The following is a 15,620-nucleotide window of genomic DNA, read 5'->3' on the forward strand; positions in this document are numbered from 1 at the left end:
GTCCTCTTGTAGATATGCCATCGCACTGGCCCTCAGAGAGAAGCAGAGAGTCATCTTCACCAGCCCCATTAAGGCCCTCTCTAACCAGAAGTACCGAGAGATGTATGAAGAGTTCCAGGATGTTGGACTGATGACTGGTGATGTCACCATCAACCCCACCGCCTCCTGCCTCGTCATGACAACAGAGGTGAGGCACAGTCAATATTGGATATGGAAGATGATCTTTTGAGCAGCTGTGAGATGTTTGTCTGACACGTTGAAATGTTCTCTCCCAGATCCTGAGGAGCATGCTGTACCGAGGCTCTGAGATCATGAGGGAAGTGGCGTGGGTCGTCTTTGATGAGATCCATTACATGAGAGATTCAGGTACAGAATACAAACGGCACTGACCACCTGACCTTTTGTCGCATCATCATTAAAAAGACATCAAGTCGTAGAAAATAAAAAGAGGCTTTGAAAGCAAACACGAGCGTGTCCTTGAAACAAATGCTTTCTGTGTCGTTCAGAGCGAGGTGTGGTGTGGGAGGAGACCATCATTCTTCTTCCTGACAATGTGCATTACGTCTTCCTGTCCGCCACCATCCCCAACGCCAGGCAGTTTGCTGAGTGGATCTGCCACCTACACAAGCAGGTGGGAATTTAAACTGCCTTGTTTAAAAACCATTAAGGTATTACACTGTCTCTCCTCCCTTGTTTGTTTTTCTTTTTGTTTCATAATGAGTCTCATGTTTTCTTGCAGCCATGCCATGTAGTCTACACAGACTACCGTCCCACTCCACTGCAACACTACGTCTTCCCAGCAGGGGGCGATGGACTCCACCTGGTTGTTGATGAGAATGTAAGGACCATTACAATGGCAGTTTCTATTCCTCCAAGTCTGCACATGATAGATATGATCTGTAACATCTGCATGTGTTTTGCATTTCCTCAGGGAGACTTCAGAGAGGACAATTTCAACACAGCTATGCAGGTGCTGAGAGACGCAGGGGATTCTGGGGGCAGCAGCGGAGGGGGCAAGTGGGACCCGAGAGGTCGGAAAGGAGGCACTAGAGGTGTGTGTCTCTCTCCTCTGATAAAATGTGTACACGTCTTATATCCTATAAGAACTCATCTCAATTCTTATCTATGTGTTTTCCACAGGTCCATCAAGTGTGTTTAAGATCGTGAAGATGATCATGGAGAGGAACTTCCAGCCCGTTATCATTTTCAGCTTCAGCAAGAAGGAGTGTGAGGCCTACGCTCTGCAGGTCGCCAAACTGGACTTTAACAGAGGTATGTGTGTTTGTGCTGCGAGTCAGCGGGAAGTCATGCAGCTTATACACTTTGTGTTTGTGATACATGGGCCATGCTTGTTTAGTTTGAGTAGATATCGAATGGTCCTGATGGTTTTGTGAGTATAGTAAAAAATTCACATCAGATATTTGAAGATCAGAGTCAGGTTGAATGTTTTTTGGCAGGAAGTCACTCGTCCATCGTCTTTGTTTTGCTAAGCCAAGTGAGGTTACATCAGTGGAGCAGATTAAGCACGATGTCGATCAATAGTATGCAATTTGTCTGATTTGACTGTAATGTAAAGACGATTTGACCACTCTGATTTCTGGTCCTTACTGTACATTTAATGATTGAATAATGCTTTCTTGGGCTGAAACGATAAGATGAATTATTGATTAGTGCTTTAACAAAACTTTATTCTGCAACTTATCTAATAATCCAATAATAAACGATTTTTAAAGCTCCTGTGAGGAGTTTTAAGCTCATTATAGAACAACTGAAATTAATACTGATGCCTTTCTTTGACCTACAAAAGCAAAGCAAATTTCCTCAAAGGAGCTTTAAAGTGATAATCTCTTAGATTTTCATTGAAAGAAATGTCTGTTAAGTCACTATCTCTGAATGAGGTAACACAATGGTGATTGAGCCTATGGCCCGCTGATGAAAGCCTTTGAGTTTGCAGTATTACAGGCTGGGTGTCTGTGGCGACTTTTGCGAAAAAAATCACAAGCGACGCCCAGTTAGTGACGCGTTTTCCATCAGCCAGCAGTGGTTGGTCTGCCAGAGAGGGTAGTCGGAGCTAAGCGGCTGCTTTTCCGGTCTCTGCGAGTGTTGCGAGTAAACAGTAATCTACTATGGCTGAACAAACAAAGAAAAGATCGATGACTGAAAGAGTCAGTGAGGAAACTCAAGAGTTACAACCGGAGGCAACCGTGGAAGTCACACATGCGACACTGTCTGGATATCGGAAAGTGTGCTCCCGCAATTACTGTTTATCTCCATAGGTGCCGCCAAAGAGAAGGAAACTGAAATCTTCAAGATTATTACTTACTTAAAATAAAAAAAAAATCTGCCTTTAGATGTGAGAATTAGGTGCTTTTCTTTGACTCATATGTGAGCTGGTCAAACAAAACAGGAGCAGACTTCTTTTTGGGCTGTGGGAAACTTTTCTGTTCACTTTTCTCTGACGTTTTCGTTACACAATTTATTGTTTATCCATTAAAGAGTCGACAGATGAATCAATCATCAAAATAACAAATAGTTGCAGCCCTGATATTTTTTAATCATGTCTGTTTTATCAGCAAGTGGAATATTTGCCTGTTATTGGGCCAGTAGTAAGTCATCACCTGTCAGCTCTTAGAGACATGGAGCTGTTTCACTGTGGGCTGCAGTTTATCACATTAATCAGTTATTAGATTTAAAATCACTCTATCAGCACATTGTGCCAAACAAATACTTTTCTGTGACAAACTGCAGTGAGTGTTGGGGAGTGGATCGAAATTAGGCAAGCGAAACCACTCACCAAAATATTAAATAGTTGGCAACTTCAGCAGAATAGATCTTCCCCACAGAGCGAGTGCCTGAATATGGCTTATTGTTGCGGCACAGCTGGCCCCGCTGTTTGCTTCAGTGGATAAGTGAGGTTGCTTCACAAGGACAAATCTCTGCAGGGCGGGAGATAGTCCAGCAGTAGATTGAGGTTGGCTCGTGTCCACCTGCTTCGGGCTTTGTCAGTGAAATTAAACATGAGGTCTTTCTTGGGAAACATTCTCCTCCCTCGTCCCGGTTTGTTTTTCCTGCGTTGTGACATTCTCATAAATGGGGAGGTTTGTTTTAATGCTGAGCTCTTCCAACAATGCAGGCCTTTTCTTCTGCCTCCTCTGCCAATTTCTTCATTAATATTGCAAAAAACCAACACATGGAGAAACTCTGCCAAAAGTAATTTCTCATTTCCCACAGTTTCATGTGTTTTTGAGAATTTTCTTTCTCTGAAAACGAGGCAGATGGTCCTCTATTATTCTGTTAACATGTTGTAGTAGTTTAAACACTTATAAAGCTGCAATTACAAGATGTAATTATTGTGTTTAAATGCTGACAGAAAAGTTGTTTCAACTGAAATCATACCTGAAAAGACTCGTTATCCAAACCTATTATAGTTTCTATTATAAATGTTGTTTTCTTACTTTGTCTGTAGGCAGGGACGTGGATTTTAGGGACGGCAAGTGTTCTTGTTTCTGTTTGTACTACACTCAATAATGACCAATCATGTATCAGCAGGCTGCGGCGTATGCAGGAAAAACAGTCCGTGAGGAGAGCAAAAGCAGGCGGAACATAATGCGCCGTAATGACATCCCGGCTCCCATCAGCGGCTATCTGATGATGATTTAGCTTCTTATTAATCTCTGTAAAAAGACATCTGCATGCTAACAGCTAACAATCTGCTCTAGATCTAAAATGTAACTTGAGATAAATTCCCTTGACACTGTGTCACAAAAGTCGTTCAGCGTTCAGATTTCCCGACTTCCTCGAATGCATCAGATCAAACCGACCTCTGTTCAACAAACGAGCATTTTAAAAGTAGTTTTCTTCTCTTCTTGAGGACAGACCTGACAAAGCTTTATTTCTACTTTTTACTGATCTGCGTCATGATGTCAACATTTCAGCAAACTTAAGACCCGTTCATTAAAATCAATCACAAAGAAACGAGGTTTCTTTTTCTGTAAACAATGCAGCACGCGGAAAAGGAAGTCTTGACCGGAAGTCGTTTATCGCTAACCACCAGCTACAGGCCCGGCATGTCCCCCGTTGTCCCCAGAGGATATATCGTCGTCAGACTGTAGCCAATGGGATCCGAGATTGTCTGTCAGTTAAAACTCTCATGGACCAATTCTCTGTAGTAAACAGTTGCAAAGCCAGATTGATTAACAGTTTGTATGTAGGCAGGTTGTTGGTGTTCTAGACATGTGTGTGTGTAGGTGGGTTATAATGAGAAGAGGGAGCCACGTCGCTTCTGTTCTCTCTTCTACCTTTTCTGCTATGAGCTTTCTTCCATCCATATCTCTGTTTTCAGTCTTTTTTAAACACCAAAAACAGAGGCCCCCCCATCCCTCCCCTTTCCTTCCTGCTGCGGGCTGTGACACATAGTTTCTGGGAAGTGTGTGTGGAATGGCAGAGTAGTTTTGGAGTCAGGGGACCGACTGGTGCCGAAAACGTAAACCAACTGACCGGGTGAAGAGCTACAGCATCAAAAAGCTATTCAGAGAAGTTTATTTTGGCTCATGCAAAGACCTGACGGCTTGGCGGAGAGCATGATTGTGTTTCTGTAAAGCAGCAGTCGTGGTTTTTTTAGATTGCACAGCAGCTTTGTGGCTCTTTTTGACATTAATCACAGAGCCTGAGGTTAATGAACTCTGTTCATGTGGTTTTGGTTTCTTCATGGTCTAATACCGATTTATCATATTGGTCGTCTATACCTACTTATGAGTTGTGCTCTAGCCCTGACAGTTTTTATGCCTGTCATTCAAACTTGACATCCTCTATCTGCTTTGCGGGGTTTCTCCCCGAGCTTTGAGGGTTTCATACGGGCCAAGGCTGTCTCTCCACGATCATAGAAGACATACACTCACCTTGCTCGTGCTTTTGCCGTCACAACTGCCTGAATTCTTTGTGGCATTGATTCAACAAGGTGCTTATGGTCCATGTTGTCATGCAGTTGCTGCAGATTTGTCGGCTGCACATCCATGATGCGAATCTCCCCTTCCACCACATCCCAAAGGTGCTCTATTGGATTGAGATCTGGTGACTGTGGAGGCCGTTTGAGTTCAGTGAGCTCATTGTTGTGTTCAAGAAACAAATGATTTGAGCTTTGTGACATGATGTGTTCTCCTGCTGGTAGTAGCCATCAGAAGATGGGTACACTGTGGTTACAAAGGGATGGACATGGTCAGCAACAATACTCAGGCAGGCTGTGGCGTTTAAACGATGCTCAGTTAATACTAAGGAGCCCAAAGTATGCCAAGAACCGTTGATACAAGGCAGGATGGATCCATGCTTTCATGCTGTTAACGCCAAATTCTGACCCTACCATCCGAATGTCGCAGCAGAAATCGAGCCTCATCAGACCCGGCAACGTTTTCACCATCTTCTATTGTCCAGTTTTGGTGAGCCTGTGCGAATCGTAGCCTCAGTTTTCTGTTCTTAGCCGACAGGAGTGGCACCTGTCGTGGTCTTCTCCGGCTGTAGCCCATCTCTTGTGCGTTCAGAGATGCTCTTCTGCATACCTCGGTTGTAACGAGTGGTTATTTGACTTACTGTTGCCTTTCTATCAGCTCGAACCAGTCTGGCCATTGTCCTCTGACATCAACAAGGCATTTTCGCCCGACAATTCTCTGTAAACCTGAGAGATTGTTGTGCGTGAAAAGCCCAGTAGATCAGCTGTTTCTGCAATACTCAGACCAGCATGTCGGACACCAACAACCATGCCAAGTTCAAAGTCGCTTTTCTTCCCCGTTCTGATTTTTGCTTTGAACTTCAGCAGATCGTCTTGACCATGTCTACATGCCTAGTTGCTGCCATGTGATTGGCTGATTAGTTGTTTGCGTTAACGAGCAGTTGAACAGGTGTACCCAATAAAGTGGCCTTTGAGTGTATACATACATGTACTGTTACAGGCTGCGTGATTCTCCCTGAGACTTGCTAAATTGTGGTCCATCACCACCATAATCAGGACATATTTCCAGTTGCATCAAGCTCAGAGGGCCGATGGTTACGTGTTACAATCCCTCATCTTGTTGAACAGTTTCCTGTTTGGCTCTCTCTAAGGTTTCCTTTCATCCTAACATTTCTTTCTCACTGCTGGACTGACTCTAATATGTCGGTTAGTTAGTTTTCACACAGTTGGATTTGATTAACTGTGTAGCCTTCAGGGGCCAGGCTGGCTCATGTGTGTTTGTCTGTGGTATTGCTTTGTTATTAAGCCATTAAATAAAGATTCCATTGACACTGAAGTTATGTGACATTAAAAATAAATGATGGGCCGTGAGACAAGTCCAAGTTTCTGACTAACACGGGGACGTGAGGAGGAACGTTTCCCAGAGTGATGACTAAATAACTTTAGCTTCCCCCTGGACAGAGGGAGCCAGTTAACCACAGCAAACAATGTAATGTGATTAGCACAATAATCAGACACTGATGATGGCACACAAACAATCCACCCATAAACAAGCCATAATAATTAAAAATATGTGGCAGATTTTAACCACTAACAAACTAAAAATCTGTCAATCAACAAGTAGATGACCAGTGTTGGGTAACGTTACTTTTAAAAGTAACTCGTTAGGTCACTGCGTTACTTAGAGAAAAGTAACTTGTTAGATTACTTTTGCGTTACCAATAATTAAAACTGACGTCTTTGCGACTCGTTACGCATGTTATACGTTATATTGTCAGGAGGGCGTGTGCCTACTGTCTACCTTTGAATGTATTGATCAGTTTACAGCCCATAATCTGTAACTGTGCAGCCTAATAACAGGACTGACAGACGCAATGTAACCTTTACATGCGGATGGGTACTGAAACCCGGTATTAAACGGGCCCCTGGGCTGAATTATGAAATACCGCAGTATTGATAATTATCCGACGTTATCGGTTCTGCTTTCTTGAAGAAAAAAAAACGTCATCTTGCACATTTAATCTGAGCAAACGTTTCAAATTTGCAATAAGATCTCTCGTGGAGCCTGTGTGTGGGGGGCGGGTGCAGCTCTCTCTCTCACACATGCTACAGCGTGCACACAAGAGATCCTGCTCGTTACAATGGCGGAGAGAACTAAATGTTCAAAAGTGTGGTTACACTTCACCAGAGTCGATGTCGACGATGCTCATTGCCACGGGTGCAACAACTTTGGCTTGTAAGGGTGGAAACACAAGCAATCTGTCCAAACAGCTGTCTAAAGTGCCTCATATTTCAGGCAGAGACATGAGCCACACTTCTCACTGGACACTGTTACCCAGCAAACTTAGTACTGGTGACAAACCGGGTTAATTGATAAGCCCCGCCCACTACCAGCCAGCCAAATTTGTTTTATATTTCCATCATCACAACATTAGAGTCTATAATAGTGATCTGTTCTAAACACTGCTGTTTCTTTTGCTGGGAATAATTGTTTATTTTACATTTCAGAAAATAAAGCAATCTTAACAAAAAAGAACGATAAGAATACCGTTAAAGTACCGGATCGTTAAGCAGTATCGATAGTAATACCGTTAAAATCTTAATGATACCCATCCCTACCTTTACAGCTCGTTATTATGCTAACAATCTTACAGTGAACTGGGCAGAGGCGTACGGTATTGGGCACAGCTGTTTCCATGACACAACGGGCTCTTAGTCCCACCAGTGTTGTGGAGCTGTGTTTTGCTGCAGATGCTTCGTCACAATTAAAGTAGAGCTCTTCACAGCTGACGACCACTTTTCACCACCATGTCGTTCTCGTCCCTTTCACCCAAACATTCAAAATAATGTGAATATTTCCACCAAGTAAACGCTGTCCTCTCTGCCACCTCGCTCGTTGAATTAGCTAGCCACGCATGCGCACTGACACAACTGTGTTTACCTTCCGCTGGTACGCAGCCACCTGCCAAGAAGCAGGAGAGAAACAGAAACAGTGCTTCTGGGATTTTCTTTTTTTTTGGCGACAAACGGAAAAGAGAAATAAAGCAATTTATTTTCCAGTAATGGATTACTTTTGAAGATAAAGTAACTAAGTAACGGATGACTTGCAACTGCATTACCCCAACACTGTTTGTGGCTGACTAAGACCACAAAATGACATAAATTAGAGAGCTGTTTTGTGTAAAGTGGATAGGACATCAAATAAAATCAAACACAGACTTGAAGCAAATGCAGCTGCATCGTTTGCTTTCTCAAGCCCTGGCTGCTTAAATGTTTCCTGCAAGCATTTCCCTCTAAAACTCTCCCTGTTATCCCCAAATTGACAGGCCAAGAGGGAATTGTTTTTGAAACAACATTTGAAAATGACCCAAACATGTGAATTTGTGTGTGCGTAAGTGTCTTTCTTTCTGGGCATCTATTAGAAGACGATTCATAATGCTGCTTTTGTTTGTTCCAGATGACGAGAAGCGCCTGGTGGAGGAAGTGTTCAACAACGCGGTGGACTGTCTCTCAGACGAAGACAAGAAACTCCCTCAGGTGAGGAGCCCCGTTCTCTCTGCGTTTCCTCAGTTTGTGTGATGTTTTTATCACCATCCTCGTTGTTCTCGCTCAGTGTTTGAACCCAGCGCTGCCACCTTGTAAAAGCTCAGGATAACCCAGACTCAGCACGTCCTTCAGGGCCGTTTTCTGCTCAGAATAGACAGTTAAACTACTTTCATGTAAATAGCTGCTCACATAATGTCAACACTGGCTCTAACATAGCGCTCCTGTTATTCTACCCCACTGTGCTGAGCCACATTATGAAAACCAGCCGTGTTGAGGTAATAACTGTTAGCGGGTCGACCGCTACGGCACGAGCGGCGGCCCTGCCAACCCTACACCACACTTTTCCACTACGAGGGTTTCATGCCTTTCCACTCAATGTTCCTCCAACACTGATGGCTCTATTATATATGAAAGAACCATCGTTTTATACACAGATGCTGCACATACTAACATACCAATGTTCTTCAGGTGGAGCACGTGTTGCCGCTGTTGAAGAGGGGGATAGGAATCCATCATGGCGGCCTCCTGCCCATCCTGAAGGAGACTATAGAGATCCTTTTCTCTGAAGGCCTGCTCAAGGTACGACCGTCTCTGTATCGAGAAGCACGCTTAAACAAATAAGAGTGATAACAACAAGTTTAATATGCTTGAATTTATATATTATATATATTATTTATCTTATCCAAGCAGCCTGTGCATGTATACAGAAAGTATCCAAGGTATCCTGTGATGTTTTTGACCACTAGTACCGCTGTAGAGCTGTGTTTTTCAGGACAAAAGGATCTGCTGAATCATGCTTTTTTTTGTTTTCAGAATGCATACAACAATCTCAACCATAACAACCAAAGTAATATATACAGACAATAACAGATAGCAAGACAGTACATGGAAATAAAAAACAAAATATTCAAAAACAGGGAGAAAATAAATTAAATAAGTAGATAAATAACTAAAATAAAATAATAAACAAGTAAGACAGATTAACCCCTCAGAGTCCCATCGTCATATTCGTGTCCCCTTGATCCTGCCCCCATGCTAATTCACCCACGCAGGGTAAACACTGTGATTAAGGTGCGTTTAAAGCCCGTTTACAAAAGAGTAAACCAAACAAAGCACAGCAGCGAATTAAAAGAATAAATACATAAAATACAAACCCTATAACCCGAACCACCACCAGTCTCAAACACTGGGCTGTGACGATCTGTTTCAACTCGAGACATGTCAGGCTTGACACTCCTCTGTGTTGGTTGCCCTGGAATGCGTCAGGAAATGTTCCCAGATTTCCAAGAAGACATCCAGTTTATTATTTATCTTGGCACTCATAGGAAGTTGTTTACGCTATTGCATTTTACCATTCTTCACTCTCCTTCCAGTGTCTAAGTATGACCCTCTTAGCAGTGATAATGGTGACCTTAAGCCATCTCAAATAATTAGCGCTCAACACCTTCAATGCCCTTTGTGCTGACTGAAATTGTAACATTGTAACATACACGAGTGCAGTAATGCTTACACTTTGTTGCTGCCAGCTTAAAGGGCCAGTGCGCCGATTTTCAACCTCAGTCCTATCATGCTATTATGTGGAGCTAATGCCATTATGGTAGGAAATAATGCAGTTTGGCTCTGTGCCTTTGGAGGACGCTATCTGCATCCCCAATGGGCCCTGGAAAAACCTCCTCAACTACACTTCCTCAATCTAGGACGCCCGCCTCCGATGTCATGTCTCGTTCAAAATCGTCAGGTTTGAAATGTAGACTGCAGACCTGAAGATTTTTTAGACGATCCACCGGTATATTCTCTTAGTATTTCAGATTCTGTACCGCTCTGACCGGTTGCCTGCAGTGAAAACGGTAGCATTTCACTCCAGCGTCTCTCGCTGGGCCGTTCCTTTCAGAGGGAGGGGTGCAATGCACGCTGGGTGTTGTAGGAATGTAGAATGGGCGAAACCACAAGCTGTTTGTACAACTTTCTCCACAGCTATTCCGCCAATTTCATATATTATTGCTTCCACCGATTGCAGAGAACACCAGCTTTGACTGACAGTGGCTTTTTTTTAAATTGCTCCTTTAAAGTATTCAACAGATCAACACTAGGTGGCAGTAAAATGCTTAGAATAGAAGCAATTTGCCAACAAAAGGTAGCAAAGAAAACTTCTAGTAAGTAAGGTTGGATGTAAACAATGCAGCATTAAACATGAGTGTTAGCATGCAGACTTCTAATAAAACATCTTTACTAGTTATCTTGCTTGCCTTATTACATATTGTTTAAGGTTCAGCACTATTGTTTGTAAGTGCAGCCCAAAATTTACAGGCCAAGTCCACCATTATCCTTTTATTGTAATTAATAAAATTCTTCTTTCAAATTTTTGGCTGACCGCCGGGGTCAGCCCTACACATGGGTCTGTATGTGACTGACTGAGTGAGTGAGTGACGGTACATTCACAGCTGTAGAGAGAGACAGTTGCGACATCGCAATGGCGGGCCATGGAGCATATTGGAACTCCACTGACGCGACTCTCTGTCTATATGGCTCTGGATACTTTGTTCGGGGAGTAGGCGGGGCTGCTCCTCTGCTGCTCGTCCGCTGTCCTCACCTACGTCCGCAGCGTGCACCTGCTTTCAAACACGTTGTCCTCAGCCTCATAAGGACAGTCCTTGTAACACATTGCCTACAAAATCGTACATTGACCTGATGCGGTCAGCCACATACTTAACATACTGGTGCTGATAACACCTAGGTTGTGGGTTAGATCCCCATACGGGCCATGAAAGCTTTCCCGAATTTCCCCCCTGGGGATCCATAACGGATTATCCTATCTTATACTAGGTTTTGACCAAGTCTTGTTTACAAGCAAAAAAAGACATTCCAAGGATACAAACAATGCCTTCTGGGAAGAAAAGACTTTTGGCACTTCATAAGTTCATTTACAAGAAAACTCCACAAAGGAGATCTTTGTTAATCTGGAGTAGAAATGACCGTTTTGGAATGTTGTGTGGCGAGATTGATGATTAATGTTGTCTAATTTTGCTTCAGGCCCTGTTTGCCACAGAGACGTTCGCCATGGGCATCAACATGCCGGCTCGCACTGTGCTCTTCACCAGCGCACGCAAGTTCGATGGCAAGAGTCACCGCTTTGTAAGAGCATCACACACACACACACACACACACACACACACACACACACACACACATTATGTTATTTTCACATAATAAATCAATGGAGATATTTTGTAAGGAGGAAACTCTCACAGGAAATTTGCTGAAATTTCTTCCCCTTAATCCTGAGTTGCATGCAAAATCCTAACAAGTACATTGTGTTGTGAAATTTTCATAGCTGTGGTTGTTGGCTAAGTTAAGCAGGAAGATGAGCCCCAAAAAAAGAGTAATTATGTAACCAGGCATCCGTTTGAAAAAGTGTATTTCTTTTGAGGGAGCAGATGTCTAGCCCATAAACATAAAACAAAAGAGCTAAACGAGGCTAACATCCTCGTGTTTGTACCTTCAATGAAAAGCTAGTGATGTAACAAAACCACAGAAATTGCGCTATCTCTTTAAAACAACAGCTCCGGCCTGTGTGCAGCGTGGGGTTGTCGCACAGTTCGCTGCTTTAAGGTCTTTATAAGGTCTTCAAGCCCCACAGCTCGCATCGCCACATAAACAGCCACGTATTGTTTATAGGAGGTGGGGGGGCTGTGTGTGGAGCTGCCGTCACTTAGAAGCACCCTTCAACTTCACTTCACTTCACACACACAAACAGAAAGAGAGAGGGAGAGAAGGAAACTGCCCTCCAAGAGCCTCATGAAGAACATCTGGTGCCGGCGATGATGCCAAAGCTCCACGCAGGCACTCACACATTTGAATACACGCGACTCTCATTCCTGTGTTTCAAATCAAGAGCTGATCCCGTGGCATGCCTTCAATTAAGATCTGATCATTTCAACACGGGGACGTTGTTATCTGCGTTTTCTTAGAGCGTTTTATTGCACAAAGACCAGTAGATACGTGGAGTTTAATCAGAGCCATGTGCAGCACAGCGAAGAGTCCTCAGAGGCTTGTGGAGAAGTGTTTCAATGTTGTCCTCACGAGACCGTTTGATCATGTAGGTTCTGTGTTACTAATGAAGACACTTGGCTAGGACAGTACTCTCACTTAACTATGCATTAAGTCATCATCAATGCTTCTTTCCTTTCCTTTCCTTTAAATGTTTTTTTACTTCTTACCTCAGTTGCATGATATTTGAATTACCGTAAAATCTGGAATATAAATCGCACTGGAATATTGTTTTGGGGGTATCCCAGAGGGGAAAATGTTTTTTAAAAAGTTGTTTTAACACTATTACAATTTATTTTCATTTAAAACACATTGAAAACACACAATTTACAGCCTACCATCTGTTTTGGCCATGTCAAGATTGCAATTCTGCTAGCTACCGGTGCTGTAGCGGTAGCTGACGGTAACGTTGATTGCTGTGAAGGTGGGGGCTGCAGTGGCGATCATGACGGTGCATGTCCGTGACGAGGCGTTAGCAACAATCAAGTTAGTTTGTTGCTAACTTAACAGCAAAGAAAACGCAAACGCTTGGATTTCCGAGGACAGCAAGTGTTTGCAGTACGCTTGTAGTCCCAGTAATATTGACCAATCACGTATCCGCACGCTGCGGCGTATGCGTGATAAACAGGACGTTAGTGGAGCAGGAGGAACGTCATGCGGCGTAATGACATCCCGGCTCCCATCAGCGGCCATATGATGATGATTTAGATTCTTATTAATCTCTATAAACAGACATCTATATGCTAACAGCTAGCAATCTGTTCTAGATCTAAAATTCAACTTGAGATGAATTCCCTTGACGTGGTGTCACGAAAGCCATTCAGCTTTCAGATTTCCCGACTTCCTCGAATGCACCAGAAATGATCGCTCAGACCTCCGTTGAACAAACGAGCATTTTAAAAGTAGTTTTCTTGGCCTCTTGAGGACAGACCGACAGATTTTTTTTGGCGAAGGCAAGACACAGAAAAACTGGTTCCTTGTCTTAACAATGCAGCACGTGGAAAAGGAAGTCGTTTATCGCTAGCCGCCGGCTACATGCCCCGGCATGTTCACCGTTGTGCCCAGAGGCTATATCGTCGTCAGACTATAGCCGATGGGGTCCAAGATTGGCAACAACAAGATTTAACAACCGACAACTTTAGCTAGTTTATAGCGCCATCGTCTGGGTAAAATAACGTAAGACAATAACATACATCTCTCTGCATATTATACCGGTATATAGGACGCAGCCCACTTTTTAGATGAAAAAGAACTGTATTAAAAGTGCCTCTTATACACTGAATTTTACGGTATATGACACATCTAGATAAGCATTCACTAACACATTTCTTTCCTCTTACTGTGTGTTTTATGTGATCCAGATTACATCAGGTGAGTACATCCAGATGTCCGGGCGAGCTGGGAGGAGAGGAATGGACGACAGGGGCATTGTTATCTTCATGGTGGACGAGAAGATGAGTCCAGCTGTGGGCAAACAGCTGCTTAAGGTACTGTGAATACGACTGCTGCTCATTCATCACTCTTTGCAAACCTCTTCAGCGCTGTCTACACACACTCTTCTCTTATGAGAGTCGTCCCACATTCCCATCACAAATTCCCTTTCTGAGAATTTATTGAATGGAAATTTTCAGAAGTGACTCTTAAGTCGATCTCTCTGAGGATCGTCCGGCCGCTTGTAGCTCCATCAGAAACGTAATAATAGTCACAAGGACGCCACAGTCTCTTGGTGGCTTGTCTTTGATTTGACACATTAATATGTGCAATAAATATGTAGCTGTCTAGCTTTCCAAGAAGGTTGTTTTAATGTAAAATGTTTGCTGGCGCTGTCGTGGTGCTGAACTCACAGGGAGTCTTGGACGAAGCTGTGAAACATATCTGTGGTTTGGAGAAGTGATTGCAAAATCCTCAGTTTATTTTGGGAGAAGAGACTTCAGGCTGCATTGATTAAAACCTTATACCTCTCTTGGCATTTAGATATGCTAACAACAGTGTCAAAACACAGCTGTAACTTATTGTCATTTAAGCATTAACTTTTCTAATAGTTTTTATTCTGTCTGTGCAGGGCTCGGCAGACCCTTTGAACAGTGCCTTCCACCTGACCTACAACATGGTGCTCAACCTGCTGCGTGTGGAGGAGATCAACCCGGAGTACATGCTGGAGAAGTCTTTCTACCAGTTCCAGCACTACAGGGCTCTGCCTGGTGTCGTGGAGAGTAAGCAGTTCTTCCACATTGAGCAGGAGTTGTGCTGTAAAAGATAAATGTTTAATCAATAGAGCTTCCAGGAGGCTGCATTCGGCATCAGTTAGAGTAAATTCTGTTTGATGAGAAGCATTAAAATTGTTAGAACACTTTGAGGTTTGTTTGGAAGTTTTTGGAAGGCCGTCTCTTCCGGATGGGAAAACAACAGAATTAAACAAAATGAACTGCAGAAGCACGTTGAGGCATAAAGAGTCGGAAACTCGCAAAGATACGGACACTTTTCAATTGTTTTCTGGAGAGGATGTGAGAGGATCAACAACATGCTGGTACAATTAAAAAAGGCAGTTCACAGAGGCGATGACAAGAGGATGTAGGGATGGGCAATATGACGATATATCGTTAAAACTATATGAAAATGTCCATCGTAAGTGTTCTATCGATATCGTTTCTATCGTGATGTCACAAAATCAGCGGCTGAACTGCTTTACGGCTATTTGTACGTCATTCTGACAACGATTCACGTTCTAATCCTTGCACGTGGGAGTGAACCATAGAGGGAGGCGCTGTTTATTCACATGGACAATAACGTGCAGAAAAGGAAAATGGAAACTCAGTCTTTTTTATTTGTCAAGTACTTAATTCACACAGGATTATCCAAAAAATAGGCTTTACCTTGTGGTTATTATTTCATATGGACTAATTATTTGTTAAATGACCAGAAAAGATAATATATCATGATATATATGGTCATCGTGATATAGGATTTTGGCCATATCGCCCAGCCCTAATAGGATGTATGTATGTCATGTATTCTTTAGTGTGCTCACATAAGTGAAATATGGAACAAAAACTAATCGTGTAAAATCTACATAATTACACAAAAA

The 15,620-nt window shown here is 43.0% G+C and overlaps 1 protein-coding gene across 1 annotated transcript in view; it reads left to right on the plus strand.

The window, feature by feature from the left end:
- mtrex (Mtr4 exosome RNA helicase) overlaps positions 1–15,620 on the plus strand; it is a 29,344-nt gene that overhangs the window by 1,814 nt on the left and 11,910 nt on the right. Inside the window, exons 6-16 of the mRNA XM_069672978.1 lie at positions 13–187; positions 276–366; positions 507–631; positions 740–838; positions 932–1,052; positions 1,141–1,272; positions 8,400–8,479; positions 8,957–9,067; positions 11,519–11,620; positions 13,897–14,022; positions 14,598–14,748. Coding sequence (XP_069529079.1) covers positions 13–187; positions 276–366; positions 507–631; positions 740–838; positions 932–1,052; positions 1,141–1,272; positions 8,400–8,479; positions 8,957–9,067; positions 11,519–11,620; positions 13,897–14,022; positions 14,598–14,748 — 1,313 coding nt within the window. The remainder of the gene's footprint in view (positions 1–12; positions 188–275; positions 367–506; positions 632–739; positions 839–931; positions 1,053–1,140; positions 1,273–8,399; positions 8,480–8,956; positions 9,068–11,518; positions 11,621–13,896; positions 14,023–14,597; positions 14,749–15,620) is intronic.

The sequence above is a fragment of the Semicossyphus pulcher genome, unplaced genomic scaffold, assembly GCF_022749685.1.
Source record: "Semicossyphus pulcher isolate SPU_LCO1_2020_fin unplaced genomic scaffold, fSemPul1.0.p SCAF_22, whole genome shotgun sequence".
Lineage (NCBI taxonomy): Eukaryota > Metazoa > Chordata > Actinopteri > Labriformes > Labridae > Semicossyphus > Semicossyphus pulcher.